The sequence below is a fragment of the Pristiophorus japonicus genome, chromosome X, assembly GCF_044704955.1.
Source record: "Pristiophorus japonicus isolate sPriJap1 chromosome X, sPriJap1.hap1, whole genome shotgun sequence".
Lineage (NCBI taxonomy): Eukaryota > Metazoa > Chordata > Chondrichthyes > Pristiophoridae > Pristiophorus > Pristiophorus japonicus.
The window spans coordinates 11,186,231-11,203,087 of record NC_092010.1 but is presented as its reverse complement, the minus strand read 5'-3'; the positions used below and the strand labels follow the sequence as shown (position 1 = coordinate 11,203,087).

At 41.8% G+C, this 16,857-nt stretch overlaps 1 protein-coding gene across 1 annotated transcript in view; it reads left to right on the top strand.

Moving 5' to 3' along the window:
• LOC139240862 (zinc finger protein 148-like) overlaps nucleotides 1–11,931 on the top strand; it is a 1,532,788-nt gene extending 1,520,857 nt beyond the window's left edge. Inside the window, exon 7 of the mRNA XM_070869355.1 lies at nucleotides 10,324–11,931. Coding sequence (XP_070725456.1) covers nucleotides 10,324–11,931 — 1,608 coding nt within the window. The remainder of the gene's footprint in view (nucleotides 1–10,323) is intronic.
• The last annotated feature ends 4,926 nt before the right edge of the window (nucleotides 11,932–16,857 follow it).

The following is a 16,857-nucleotide window of genomic DNA, read 5'->3' as shown; positions in this document are numbered from 1 at the left end:
CCTGTATTACAGCAGCAATGCAAATAATGCGGAAACGACCTTTTATTAAAGCAGCAATGCAAATATTGCACAAAGGTCCTGTATTACAGCAGCAATGCACATAAGGCACAAAGGCCCTGTATTAATGCAGCAATGCAAATAATGGGCAAAAGCCCTGTATTACAGCAGTTATGCAAATAATGGGCAAAGGCCCTGTATTAAAGCAGTAATGCAAATAATGCACAAAAGCCCTGTATTAAAGCAGCAATGCAAATAATGCACAAAGGCCCTGTATTACAGCAGTAATACAAATAATGCACAAAGGCCTTGTAGTACAGCAGCAATGCAAATAATGCACAAAGGCCCTGTATTAAAGCAGCAAAGCAAATAATCCACAAAGGCCATGTATTAAAGCAGTAATGCAAATAATTGGCCAAGACCCTGTATTGCAGCAGCTATGTGAATATTGCACAAAGGCCCTGTATTAAAACAGTAATGCAAATAATGCACAAAGGCCCTGCATTACATCAGCAATGCAAATAATGCACAACGGTCATGTATTAAAGCAACAATGCAAATAATGCACAATGGCCCTGTATTACAGCAACAATGCAAATAATGTGCAAAGATGCTGTATTAAAGCAGCAATGCAAATAATGCACAAAGGCCCTGTATTAAAGCAGCAATGCAAATAATGGGCCAAGACCCTGTATTACAGCAGCTATGCGAATATTGCACAAAGGCGCTGTATTAAAGCAGCAATGCAAATAATGCGGAAAAAGACCCTGTATTAAAGCAGCATTGTAAATATTGCACAAAGGTCCTGTATTACAGCAGCATTGCAAATAATGCACAAAGGCCCTGTATTAAAGCAGTCATGCAAATAATGGGCAAAGACACTGTATTAAAGCAGCTATGTGAATATTACACAAAGGCCCTACATTAAAGCAGCAATGTAAATAATGAACAAAGGCCCTATATTAAAGCAGTCATGCAAATAATGCACAAAGGCCCTGTGTTAAAGCAGTTATGCAAATAAGGAGCAAAAGCCCTGTATTAAAGGAGCAATGTAAATAATGCACAAAAGCCCTGTATTGAAGCAGTAATGCAAATAATGCACAAATGCCCTGTATTAAAGCAGTAATGCAAATAATGCACAAAGGCCCTGTATTACAGCAGCAATGCAAATAATGCGAAAAAGACCTTATATTAAAGCAGCAATGTAAATATTGCACAGAGCCCTGTATTACAGCAGCAATGCAAATAATGCACAAAGGCCCTGTATTAATTCAGCAATGCAAATAATGGCCAAAGACGCTGGATTAAAGCAGCAATGTAAATATTGCACAAAGGCCCTGTATTAAAGCAGTAATGTAAATAATGCACAAGGGCCCTGTATTACAGCAGCAATGCAAATAATGCGGAAAAGACCTTATATTAAAGCAGCAATGTAAATATTGCACAAAGGTCCTGTATTACAGCAGCAATGCAAATAATGCACAAATGCCCTATATTAATGCAGCAATGCAAATAATGGGCAAAGACGCTGTATTAAAGCAGTAATGCAAATAATGCACAAACGCCCTGTATTAAAGCAGCAATGCAAATAATGCACAAAGGCCCCGTATAACAGCAGTAATACAAATAATGCACAAAGGCCTTGTATTACAGCAGCAATGCAAATAATGCACAAAGGCCCTGTATTAAAGCAGCAATGCAAATAATGCACAAAGGCCCTGTATTAAAGCAGGCATGCAAATAATGGGCCAAGACCCTGTATTACAGCAGCTATGTGAATATTGCACAAAGGCGCTGTATTAAAGCAGCAATGCAAATAATGCGGAAAAAGACCCTGTATTAAAGCAGCAATGTAAATATTGCACAAAGGTCCTGTATTACAGCAGCAATGCAAATGATGCACAAAGGCCCTGTATTAAAGCAGCACTGCAAATAATTCAGAAAGGCCCTGGCTTACAGCAGCAATGCAAATAATGCACAAAGGCCCTGTATTAAAGTAGTAATGCAAATAATGCACAAAGGCCCTGCATTACAGCAGCAATGCAAATAATGCACAAAGGTCATGTATTACAGCAACAATGCAAGTAATGCGCAAAGGCCCTGTATTAAAGGAGTAATGCAAATAATGGAGCAAGACCCTGTATTTCAGCGGCTATGTGAATATTGCACAACGGTGCTGTATTAAAGCAGCAATGCAAATAATGCACAAAGGCCCTGTATTGAAGCAGTAATGCAAATAATGAACACAGGCCCTATATTAAAGCAGTCATGCAAATAATGCACAAAGGCCCTGTATTAAAGCAGCAATGCAAATAATGCACAAATGCCCTGTATTAAGGCAGTAATGCAAATAATACACAAAGGCCCTGTATTACAGCAGCAATGCAAATAATGCGGAAAATACCTTATATTAAAGCAGCAATGTAAGTATTGCACAAAGGTCCTGTATTACAACAGCAAAGCAAATAATGCACAAAGGCCCTTTATTAATGCAGCAATGCAAATCATGGGCAAAGACGCTGTATTAAAGCAGCAATGTAAATATTGCACAAAGACCCTATATTAAAGCAGCAATGCAAATAATGCACAAAGGCCCTGTATTAAAGTAGTAATGCAAATAATGCACAAAGGTCCTGTATTAAAGCAGCAATGTAAATAATGCACAAAGGTCATGTAAAACAGCAACAAAGCAAGTAATGCGCAAATGCCCTGTATTAAAGGAGTAATGCAAATAATGGAGCAAGACCCTGTATTACAGCAGCTATGTGAATATTGCACAAAGGTGCTGTATTAAAGCAGCAATGCAAATAATGCACAAAGGCCTTGTATTGAAGCAGTGATGCAAATAATGAACAAAGGCCCTATATTAAAGCAGTCAAATGCACAAAGGCCCTGTATTAAAGCAGCAATGCAAATAATGCACAAAGGCCCTGTATTAAGGCAGTAATGCAAATAATACACAAAGGCCCTGTATTACAGCAGCAATGCAAATAATGCGGAAAATACCTTATATTAAAGCAGCAATGTAAGTATTGCACAAAGGTCCTGTATTACAACAGCAAAGCAAATAATGCACAAAGGCCCTTTATTAATGCAGCAATGCAAATCATGGGCAAAGACGCTGTATTAAAGCAGCAATGTAAATATTGCACAAAGACCCTATATTAAAGCAGCAATGTAAATAATGTACAAAGGCCCTGTATTAAAGCAGTAATGCAAATAATGTACAAAAGCCCTGTATTACAGCAGCAATGCAAATAATGCACAAAGGCCCTGTATTAAAGCAGCAGTGCTAATAATGCACAAAGGTCCTGTATTACAGCAGCAATGCAAATAATGCACAAAGGCCCTGTATTAAAGCAGTAATGCAAATAATGTGCAAAGGCCCGTTTATTAAAGCAGCAATGCAAATAATGCACACAAGCCATGCATTAAAGCAGCAATGCAAATAATGCACAAAGGCCCTGTATTAAAGCAGCAATGCAAATAATGCACAAAGGCCCTGTATTAAAGCAGTAATGCAAACAATACACAAAGGCCCTGTATTAAAACAGTTATGCAAATAATGGGCAAAGAACCTGTGTTAAAGCAGTAATGCAAATAATGCACAAAGGCCCTGTATTAAAGCAGTTATGCAAATAATGGGCAAAGGCCCTGTTTTAAAGCAGTAATACAGATAATGCACAAAGGCCCTGTATTAAAGCAGTTTTGCAAATAATGGGCAAATAACCTGTATTAAAGCAGTAATGCAAATAATGCACAAAGGCTCTGTATTAAAGCAGTTATGCAAATAATGGGCAAAGGCCCTGTTTTAAAGCAGTAATGCAAATAATGCACAAAGGCAATGTATTAAAGCAGTTATGCAAATAATGGGCAAAGAACCTGTATTAAAGCAGTAATGCAAATAATGCACAAAGGCCCTGTATTAAATCAGTTATGCAAATAATGGGCAAAGGCCCTGTTTTAAATCAGTAATGCAAATAATGCACAAACGCCCTGTATTAAAGCAGTAATGCAAATAATGCACAAAGGCCCTGTATTACAGCAGCAATGCAAATAATGCACAGAGGCCCTGTATTAAAGCAGTAATGCAAATAATGCACAAAGGCACTGTATTAAAGCAATAATGCAAATACTGCACAAAGACTCTGTATTACAGCAGCGATGCAAATAATGCACAAAGGCCCTGTATTAAAGCAGTAATGCAAATAATGCACAAAGGCCCTGTATTACAGCAGTAATGCAAATAATGCACAAAGGCCCCTTATTAAAACAGCAATGCAAATAATGCACAAAGGCCCTGTATTACACCAGCAATGCAAATAATGCACAAAGGTCCTGTATTAAAGCAGCAATGTAAATCATGCACAAAGGCCCTGTATTAAAGCAGTAATGCAAATAATGGGCAAAGACCCTGTATTAAAGTAGCAATGTAAATATTGCACAAAGGCCCTATATTAAAGCAGCAATGCAAATAATGAACAAAGGACCTGTATTAAAGCAGTTATGCAAATAATGGGCAAAGGCCCTACATGAAAGGAGTAATGCAAATAATCCACAAAGGCCCTGTATTAAAGCAGCAATGCAAATAATGCACAAAGGCCCTGTATTAAAGCAGTAATGCAAATAATGCACAAAGGCCCTGTATTACAGCAGCAATGCAAATAATGCACAAAGGCCCTGTATTAAAGTGGTAATGCAAATAATGCACAAAGGCCCTGTATTAAAGCAGCAATGCAAATAATGGGCAAAGACCCTGTATTAAAGTAGCAATGTAAATATTGCTCAAAGGCCCTATATTAAAGCAGCAATGTAAATATTGCACAAAGGCCCTGTATTAAAGCAGTTATGCAAATAATGGGCAAAGGCCCTACATGAAAGGAGTAATGCAAATAATCCACAAAGGCCCTGTATTAAAGCAGCAATGCAAATAATGCACAAAGGCCCTGTATTAACGCAGTAATTCAAATAATGCACAAAGGCCCTGTATTACAGCAGCAATGCAAATAATGCACAAAGGCCCTGTATTAAAGTGGTAATGCAAATAATGCACAAAGGCCCTGTATTACAGCAGCAATGCAAATAATGCACAAAGGCCCTGTATTAAAGCAGCCATGCAAATAATGCACAACAGCCCTGTATTAAAGCAGCAATGCAAATAATGCACAAAGGCCATGTATGAAAGCAGAAATACAAATAATGCACAAAGGCCTTGTATTACAGCAGCAATGCAAATAATACGCAAAGAACCTGTATTAAAGCAGCAATGCAAATAATGCACAATGGCCCTGTATTACAGCAACAATGCAAATAATGCGGAAAGACCCTGTATTAAAGCAGCAATGTAAATATAGCACAAAGGTACTGTATTACAGCAGCAATGCAAATAATGCACACAGGCCCTGTATTAAAGCAATAATGCAAATAATGGGCCAAGACCCTGTATTACAGCAGCTATGTGAATATTGCACAGAGGCGCTGTATTAAAGCAGCAATGCAAATAATGCGGAAAAAGACTCTGTATTAAAGCAGCAATGTAAATATTGCACAAAGGTCCTGTATTAAAGCAGTCATGCAAATAATGGGCAAAGACCCTGTATTAAAGCAGCTATGAGAATATTACACAAAGGCCCTATATTAAAGCAGCGATGTAAATAATGAACAAAAGCCCTATATTAAAGCAGTCATGCAAATAATGCACAAATGCCCTGTATTAAAGCAGTTATGCAAATAATGGGCAAAGGCCCTGTATTAAAGCAGTAATGCAAATAATGCACAAAGGCCCTGTATTAAACCAGTAATGCAAATAATGCACAAAGGCCCTGTATTAAAGCAGCAATGCAAATAATGGGCAAAGAGCCTGTATTAAAGCAGCTGTGTGAATATTGCACAAAGGCCCTATATTAAAGCAGCAATGTAAATAATGGGCAAAGGCCCTGTATTAAAGCAGTAATGCAATTATGCACAAAGGCCCTGTATTAAAGCAGCAATGCAAATAATGCACAAATGCCCTGTATTAAAGCAGTAATGCAAATAATGCACAAAGGCCCTGTATTACAGCAGCAATGCAAATAATGCACAAGAGCCCTGCATTAAAGCAGTAATGCAAATAATGCACAAAGTCCCTGTATTAAAGCAATAATGCAAATAATGCACACAGGTCCTGTATTAAAGCAGCAATGCAAATAATGCACACGGGCCCTGTATTAAAGCAGCAATGCAAATAATGCACAAAGGCCCTGTATTACAGCAGCAATACAAATAATGCACAAAGACCCTGTATTATAGCAGCAATGCAAATAATGCACAAAAGTCCTGTATTGCAGCAGCAATGCAAATAATGCACAGAGGTCCTGTATTACAGCAATAATGCAAATAATGTGCCAAGGTCCTGTATTACAGCAGCAATGCAAATAATGCGCAAAGGTCCTGTATTAAAGCAGTAATTCAAATAATGAACAGAGGTCCTGTATTAAAGCAGTAATGCAAATAAAGTACAAAGGTCCTGTACTACAGCAGCAATGCAAACAATGCACGAATGTCCTGTATTACAGCAGCAATGTAAATGTTGTCTTTATGTCCTTCATTAGAGGAGTAATGTGAATACTGCCTACAGATATTATATTGCAAGCGCAATGTGAATATTGACTAAGGGTACTGTATTCCATCATCAATATGAATAATGCCTGTCGTGCTATATTACAGAAGCAGTGAGCATGCTGCCTGCAGGCACTCTATTACTGGAGTCGTGTGAATAATCCTTACAGTACTAGATTACAGGAGCAGAGTGAATACTGCCTGCAAGTATTTTACTATCGGTACAGTATAAGAATATACAAATATGAGAAATAGGTTCAGGAGTAGGCCATACAACCCTTTGATCCTGCTCCGCCATTCAATAAGATCATGGTTGATCTTCAACCTCAACTCCACTTTCCTGCCTGATCCCCATATCCCTCGCTTCCCTTAGAATCAAAAATCTATCAGTCTTAAATATACTCCACGATTGAGCATCCACAGCCCTTTAGACTAAAGAATCCAAAGATTCACACCCCTCTGAGTGCAGAAATTTCTCCTCATCTCAGTCATAGATGGCCAAGCCCTTATCCTGTGTGAACACTCTCTGCAGTTACTGTATTACAGGAGAAGCGTGCCTTGTGTCTGCAGGGTTGTGTTACATGTAACAATGGTCCTTGCGTCCCATAAAGCATGACCTCTGAAAATTGACTATGCTAAATGTAAGTGACTGTAAGGGGTATAGTATTGTAAGGGGATAAAATACTGTCACCAAAGTGGAAGTTGACATTCACTTATATGCATGTAAAGCCTGCTTATAAAACTCACTTACAAATGGGTTTTAAAATGGAGAACAGCTAAAAAGCAAAGCTTGCTGGTAAATGTGTTGACCCTTAGCACAGACTGATAGAAGATTCAGTACAGAACAACACTTGCCACGGACAGTAGAGTAAGCTGTTTGGGGAACATGGATTATAGTATTGACTGGTAGCCTTGACTAGAGTTCTTGGTAGAGGGATAAGGAGGCAGCACCCTGGGAAACAAAGTTAATCAACACGTCATGAGGAACTGAGGCAAAATTGACAGCACAGAATAACACATTCCATGACTGACAGGTGATGGAAGATGGACAGGTCAGGGGAACCACTCCGAGCCAATCTGATAAGGGTCAATGAATCAATGTAACTTCACTGATGAGCAGTAGGCCAATCTGTGGTTTTGTAGGAGGGTCGCACAAATTGAAAAATGTGTAACTGTCGATGTCGAAACCTCTGTTCTTAGAAGGGTTCATCGGAATTCTTCCCCTGCATGCTTGAATAAAAATCGGTTGAACCGAGGTTTCGTCTGAGTGATTCCGTGGTCGCTATACAGACGGATGTCGATCCCTTATATCAGGGATTCCATCTTGAAGAAGAGAAGTCTGTTTTTTACCCCATCAGTGACCTTCCCAGCATGGTCACTGCCACAGACCCGTGTGATGCCCCATTCATTTTGTTTTGCTGTTGTTTAGGTACACATTGTCTCTCAAGTTTGTGTGATTGAAATGGTAGTTCGGGAGCACTGTTAAATGCAGTGATTTTGTAAGGCACTCAAACTGACGGCTTTCAGTCAATAATTATATCCTAGCTGGCATTGAATATCCTGACCACACTGTGTCTGAACTGTTTGAACCCATGGGTTTATGTTGGCGGGGAGGAGTTTATTGAGAGTAATATTAATTAAAAGCACTCCCCCATATTACGCGTTAAAAATGACAAGAACACAACTCAACATTTCTTTCGTAAAAGTCCAATGTTCATCAAGGCCCAACATGCAGGAGTGGCCTGAAGGCAAGGAGCGCATTGCTCCAGTGAGGAGGAGCTCTATGTTTCCTGGCATGGTTCTATATATTAGCATTGGAGCCCATGATTCCAGAGCAGGCTTGGAGGCCACCCAATGCCTGTGACTCTGCAAACTGCATTTCCAGCTACAGGTGCTACATACTGCCTTGACGTGTATCTGCATGACTCGAAAATGGATATTTTATCTGAAAACATGTCAGCCAAGTTAAATGGGAGGAGGTGAATGTACAGCAGAAGTATCGTGTATTTGACTCACAACTTCTACATTTGTGATGCATTGAGGGTTTGAGTCTAAGGTGATGTTCACCATCTTTGTGTACTTAGCATGTCTTCATCCACCTTCTCCAAGCTCATGTGAGAATAATGGCACCTTGGCTGGGCTCCTGTCGGGCTGGTGGTGTTCCTGAACTGGACTCCATCGGGAGTCAGCACTTTCAGGACAAAAAGGAAAAGAATTGAGGGAAAGAAAAAGCTCATTGCAGTAATTAGGATTCTCTGTATTGAAGTAATCTCCATGAAATCTAAACATAAATTACTGGGAGATGACATTGTGATGTATGGGTTAATATATTCTTGCTATACCATACTGAAATAAAATGATGGGAAACTTTTATAATGCAAAAGTGCAAGTGTAAATTGGAATATGGGTAAGTAAGGAGTTGGAATGAGATCAGTTGTACACACATAGCTTTATTCTTCTAACCCCACTCTCAAATGTTCTTTCCTCTTCTCCTGAAGTTGCTGACTCTTGCATCGATTGTACAGCACAGAAAAAGCAGGTTATTGGCCCCCAATTGGTCCCTGCCGGTTTGTAGCGGTCCGTACTTTGTACGAGCTTCCCTGCACTTGAATTACCTCTTCAAACCCTGCCTCCATATCCTTGCTGGCGTACGGCTCCACAAATGCCAGAAGCCCCTTGCTGAAGTTACCATTTTCATGTGTGAGATGAGACAGCGAGTGTTGGCAGAATATTTGAAAGTGGGTGGCATCCCTGTCTTTCCCAACCTTGTCTGTATCTGACATTCACATACACTGTCCAGCAGAAAACAAGAGCAAGATTCATGTCTCATTTACACCCCGCCTCCCCGCCCCCCAATCATGTAGCACCGAGATTCGGGCAAGTTGTTGAAGCCTCTGTACTAACCAGTTAACTCATCACAGAATGGCGATCAGATCATGGACTCTAGCAGTCTATGTGGGTATGGAGAGAAAGCAGGAAAGGGGTACTGAGGTGAATGATCAGCCATGATCTTATTGAATGGTGGTGCAGGCTCGAAGGGCCAAATGGCCTACTCCTGCACCTATTTTCTATGTTTCGATGACTCAGTGGCACATGGGGGAAATTTATACTCGTTCTGTCGAATTTGAATCTCAAATCAGAAATTCGGGTGCAGATCATTTTCTGACCATTTCATAATGTAGCACACATGCCCAAATTTCCAATATGTCGACAGAGGAGGCTCCCTGCTGGAAGCTCAAAGTCACAAAATTAGACCTGGGGCGTGATTGTAACTGTTGCCACCAGACAGGAAATGGGCGGCAGTAAGATGCCCATTTTGGGGCGGCGGGGTGGGGGGGGAATTGGGCAGGGTGGAGTGTAAAACAGGCATCTAATTCCCCTATTTCCCACCCGGCGGGAACAGTTCCAATCAACCCCTAAACTCGCCTTAGTCCATCTCAGAAATACTCATAGTTCCACATCTGCTGTTGTAAAATGGAATCATAAACAGCTGACAATAAATTCACAAATGCATGTGTCCACAAGCAATGTCGGTCGTTGAAGGCTATGACTTTGTGTAGGTTTGAGCACATCCCGGGCCAATTTGTAGCTTGATTTGCCTCATGCCAAAACGGTCTTTAACATGCCAGTGGCTACAATCAATGCACGCCTGCTTGTCCTTTGTTGCTTTAGTCATAAGGAAATACACAATAATGACTTATTAATTCTCTCCAATGCGTTTCCTTGCAGTATTTTTCTCGAACTGATCGTTTGCTTAAACACAGAAGAATGTGCCATGAAAATCAAGGGAAGGCTCCTGACAAAAACCCAGCAGTTAAAACCAAGCCAATTCTACTGGCCATCAATGCAGAAAACCGCTTCCTGTCGCCCCCAAAAGACAGCATCAACGCACGGAAAAAGCTGACCATTGCGGAGAAGCCACCATTGGGAAGCTCTGATAAAGAGGAGACTGGTGAGCCAGCGGAGACAAAGCTGGATAAGGGGGATTGTGTGGAGTATTACACCAGCAACCTGAAGATGAAGGATGAGTATAAGGTGCAGCAGCAGTGCTCACTTGTGATCGCCCATTCTTCACACAGTAATGATCACCTCGGGGAAGCCTATCACAATCCCATGAACCTGCATCCACCAAAGCTTGTTCTGAAGAAGCTCAGCTCAAAGAAAGATCAAAAGACAGCAGAACAGTTGAATCACACCGTGCCCATTCCTGCCAACTTTGATGGCACAAAGGTCAACAAATATACCTACGCTATGGTAGACAACCCTGACCTCCTGGGCATTGAGGCTCATGGTGCTGACCAGGGTCAAGATACTTCACACAAGCCAGGAGGCAGCAACAGCAACTATGATGATGCGATGCAGTTTGTAAAGAAGAAGCGGTTCTTGCAAGGGTCGAGCAGCACCAGCAGAGAGTATGCCTTAACTGTAGGCCAGATCCCACCCCAACCGACTGTAACCCAGGCAGTCAGCACTACTGCTGGGGGAACCAGCAGTGGCACATCCATGCTGGGGCAGCCCAGTAACACCGAGCTGAAAAGCAGTCAGGACAAGAGTGGAATTCCTGACGAAGTTCTGCAGACTTTGTTGGACCACTACGCTAACAAGGCAAATGGGCAGATTCCGTTCTCTGTCAGTGACACCCAAGTCGCTTCAAATATAACTGTGAGCTCTACGGAGATCACTCCATCGGAACGGGTCCACCAGAGTTCGCAGCCAGCAGCCACAGGCAACTGCAGCATGCTCCATGAATATTCAAAGTTCCTCCAACAAGCTTTGGAAAGGACTTGCCACAATGATAGCTACTCGGCCGAGCAAGGACTTGCATATGAGACTGAACCTCACTCCCTAACTGGAAGCCTTCAAGTGCAGCCTCTGTTTTCTTCTCTCGAGAGGCAGGTCTTTGCCACCATGGTCACCCAGCACGGTTTCAGACCCGAAGTGGGTTCCTCTTTGAGATTGCCGTCACAAAAGTCACAGTACGGTTTATCGGTTGGTGAGTCCCAACAGCATCCCTTCGCTTTCATCCCGACTGTAACTGGTAACAGCAGCGTCGCTCCGGCGCCAGATTTCATCGAGCAGGTCACCGCACAGAAGAAACGAGAGGATCCACCAGCTCACCACAATCACCAAATGGACACGTTTGGTCAAGACTCTCGGTTCTCGGCTACTGCAGGAGAAATTACCCCAGCGTTCAGCGACAACACCAGTGGGCAAGTGAACCTACGGGTCCGACAGGGCAACTCAGACTTCTCGGAGTTTTCTTTGGTAAATGTGCCAGAGGGAAGCGGTCAAATGAATACCTCACCAAATGCCACAGGGGGCCAAGCCTTTAGGTGAAATGATTTGCTCCTAAAACTTGGGATCATGATACCATATGATGCATTTCTGTTTCTGAATTGCTCAACAAAGAAAACCACATCAAACATTTTTTTTAATTTTTAGAGAAAAAGTATTAGTGATTTTACCAGGAGGGTATTTTGGAGCCCAGTACTGATGCATATTTCCCTCCTCCACTGGTACATGCTTGCAGTCTGCTACTGAAAGGGATTATTGATCTTGTCTGTGCATGCCTCTCTGCAAGCTCTCTCTACTTCTGCTTTATGTACTCATCAGAAACATGTGTCCATCAGTAAAGAGTGCCATGGCCAGAGGGCTGATAGCAAGATAACCCTGACACTGGCATTGATACAGGTGGAATCATTACACCAATACTGCCATTTATTCAGTTGCAGTAATTACCTGGATAGTGACAATTCAACTGATCAAATAATAACGCCGATACTGGCATTTATACAGATCCAATAATTACTGCAGTACTGGCATTTAATCAAATGCGCTAATTGCCCTGATATGGGCACATTATACATTTCCTGTAAATACCCTGATAACGGGCATTGATGCGGATGCATTGATTACCCCAATCCAAATATTTATCCAGTAATGACCCTGAAATTGGCATTGATACAGTTCCAATGATTACCCTGATATTGGCATGATTCAGAGAATCAATAAAAAGAATGACAGCACAGTAGGAGGCCATTCAGCCCATCATGCCCGTGCCAGCCCTTTGGAATTCTCATGACCTCGCTCTTTGTTGTTTTCCTGATTACCTTAAATTTATGCCCTCTATTTACCAACTCATCTGCCAGTTGAAATAATTTTTTCCACGTTACCTTATCAAAACATTTACATACGTTTGACTGCCTCTATCAAACTTCTTTGAAAACTTCTCTGTTCAAATGAAAAGAGCCCTAGTTTTTTTGGTCTCTCCTAACAAGTGAAGCCTCTCATTTCTGGCATCATAATAAATCTCTTCTGCACCTTGTCCATGGCCTTGACATCATTCCTAACGGAGGGTCTCCAAAACTGCACAATGGTCTCTCTGTGGCCGAACCAGTGATCTGTATAGATACAGCATTACGTCTCAAAATGTCACCTCACAATTCTCCACTGTAAATGTTATCTGACATCTACCTGCCCAATCTACTTACCAACATCCTCCTGAACTCACTGACTGCCCTCGTCAGTTAACCACACTCCCAGTTTTTAATGTCCCCTGCAAATTTCAACACTGACCCCTGGTGGACACAACTTTTACACCCCTCCAGTCCAGGAAAATATTCATGAATTATGACCTTTTGTTTTCTGTCCTTTAACCAATTTCCTGTCCACGCTGCCTCACTCCCTGTAATACCACAGGGGTAGATTTTCAACTTGCTGACATTGCAAATCAGTCGCCAGTGACAGAAACTATGTTCTTAATCAACCTCCATGTGTTTAATGTTATCAACACGCACCTTATGTGGCACTGTTTGCATTTTGAAAGTCGATATACCAAACCTGTACTGCATGCCCTTTATCGATGTCTTCCACACATTGCGCAATTTCGCAACATCACTCGCCTTTGACAGTTCATGCTGGCTGTAATTTAAATAATCCCAGTCTTCCGAGATGAGTCTTCATTTTATCATGTATTATGACCTCTAAAAGCTGACCCACTACAAATGTTAGACTGTTTGGCCTCTACGTATCTGGGTGATCCCTTTCTCTCCTTTTTGAGCCCTAAATCTCCAGTCCTCTGGCACAAGTCGCAGATGCCAGGATGTTTGAAAGGTTGCGTTCAGACCCTCTGACTTTGCGCAGTATTCCAGAATGCACACCAACGGGCTCAGGTGTTGCTTCCACTTTCAATTCCACCATTTTCTTACAATACTACTTCCTCAGCGATATTTATCATATCCAATAATAACCCCAATATTGGCATTGACACAGCTCTAATCATTACTCCAATACTGCCAGTGATGATCCTCCAATCATTGCCTCAATACTGCCAGTGATGATCCTCCAATCATTGCCCCAATACTGCCATTGATACACCGCCAATCATTGCCCCAATACTGCCATTGATACACCGCCAATCATTGCCCCAATACTGCCATTGATACACCGCCAATCATTGCCCCAATACTGCCATTGATACACCGCCAATCATTGCCCCAATACTGCCATTGATACACCTCGAGTCATTGCCCCAATACTGCCATTGATACACCACCAATCATTGCCCTAATACTGCCATTGATACACCGCCAATCATTGCATCAATACTGCCATTGATGTACCTACAATCATAACCCCAGTACTGCCATTGATGCCCTTCCAATCATTGCCTCAATACTGCCATTGATGTACCTACAATCATAACCCCAGTACTGCCATTGATACAACTCCAATCATTACCCCAATACTGTCATTGATACACCACCAATCATTGCCCCAATACTGCCGTTGATACACCTCCAATCATTGCCCCACTACTGCCATTGAGAGACCTCCGATCATTAGCCCAAAACTGCCATTGATACACCTCCAATCATTACCACAATACTGCAATTGATACAGTTCCAATCATTGCCCTAATAATGCCCTTCATCTACCGTCAATAATTACCCCAACACTGCCATGTATACATCTTCAATCATTGCCCCACTACTGCCATTGATGTTCCTCCAATCATTGCCCTAATACTGCCATTGATACACGTACAATCATTGCCCCAATACTGCCATTGATGTACCTCCAATCATTGCCCCAATACTGTCATTGATACACCTCCAATCATTACCCTAATACTGCCATTGATACACCTCCAATCATTGCCCCAATACTGCCATTGATGTACCTCCAATCATTGCCCCAATACTGTCATTGATACACCTCCAATCATTACCCTAATACTGCCATTGATACATCTCCAATCATTGCCCCAATACTGCTATTGATACTCCTCCAATCATTGCACCAATACTGCCACTGATACACCTCGAGTCTTTGTCCCAATGCTGCCATTGATACACCTTATTCATTGCGCCAATTCTGCCACTGATGTAGCTCCAATTATTCCACCAATACTGCCATTGATACACTTCCAATTATTGCTGCAATAATGGCATTGATACACCACCAATCATTACGCCAATACTGCCATTGATACCCGTCCAGTCATTGCCCCAATACTGTCATTCATGTACTTCCATCATTACCCCAATACTGCCTTTGATACATCTCGAATCATTGCCCCAATACTGCCATTGATACACCTCCAAACATTGCCACAATACTACCATTGATACACCTCCAATCATTACCCCAATACTGCGATTGATACTCCTCCAATCATTGCTCCAATACTGCCACCGATACACCTTCAATCATTGCCCCAATTCTGCCATTGATACACCTCCAATCATTACCCCAATACTGCCATTGATACACTTCCAATCATTGCTGCAATAATGCCATTGATACACCACCAATCATTACGCCAATACTGCCATTGATGTATCTCCAATCATTGCCCCAATACTGCCATTGATGTACCTTCAATCATTGTCCCAATCCTGCCACTGATACACCTCCAATCATTACCCTAATACTGACATTGATGTACCTCCAATCATTACCCCAAAACTGCCATTGATGTACCTCCAATCATTACCCCAAAACTGCCATTGATGTACCTCCAATCATTGCTCCAATATTGCCATTGATACATCTCCAATCATTGTCGCAATATGCCATTGATACACCTCCAATCATTACACCAATACTGCCATTGATACAGCTCCAAGCATTGCCCCAATACTGCCATTGATACACCTCCAATCATTGCCCCAATAATGCCATTGATACACCTCAAATCATTGCCCCAATATGCCATTGATACACCTCCAATCATTACACCAATACTGCCATTGATACAGCTCCAATCATTGCCACAATACTGCCATTGATACACCTCCAATCATTGCCCCAATAATGCCATTGATACACCTCAAATCATTGCCCCAATATGCCATTGATACACCTCCAATCATTGCCACAATACTGCCATTGATACACCTCCAATCATTGCCCCAATACTGCCATTGATACAGCTCCAATTATTGCCCCAATACTAACATTGTTACATTTCCAATCATTTGCCCCAATAATACCATTTATACAGCTCCAATCATTGCTCCAATACTGCCATTGATACACCTCCACTCATTACCCCAATACTGCCATAGATACAACTCCAATCATTGCACCAAGACAGCCATTGTTGCAACTCCAATCATTACCGCAATACTGCCATTGCTGTACCTTCAATTATCGCCCCAATACTGCCAATGATACACCTCCAATCATTAACTCAATATTGCCGTTGATGCACATTCAATCATTACTCCAAGAAAGCCACTGATACACCTTCAATCATGACATCAATACAGTCATTGATACACCTCCAATCATTGCCCCAATATGCCATTGATACACCGACAATCATTGCCCCATACTGCCATGATACACCTCTATACATCACCCCAATACTGCCATTGATGTACCGCCAATCATTCCCGCAATACTGCCATTGATACACCTCAAATCATTGCCCCAATATGCCATTGATACACCTCCAATCATTGCCACAATACTTCCATTGATACACCTCCAATCATTGCCCCAATACTGCCATTGATACACCTCCAATCATTGCCCCAATACTGCCATTGATACACCTCCAGTCATTGCTCCAATACTGCCATTGATACACCTCGAGTCATTGCCCCAATACTGCCATTGATACACCTCGAGTCATTGCCCCAATACTGCCATTGATACAGCTCCAATCATTGCCCCAATACTGCCATTGATGTAACTCCAACCATTGCCCCAATACTGCCATTGATACACCTCCAGTCATTGCCCCAATACTGC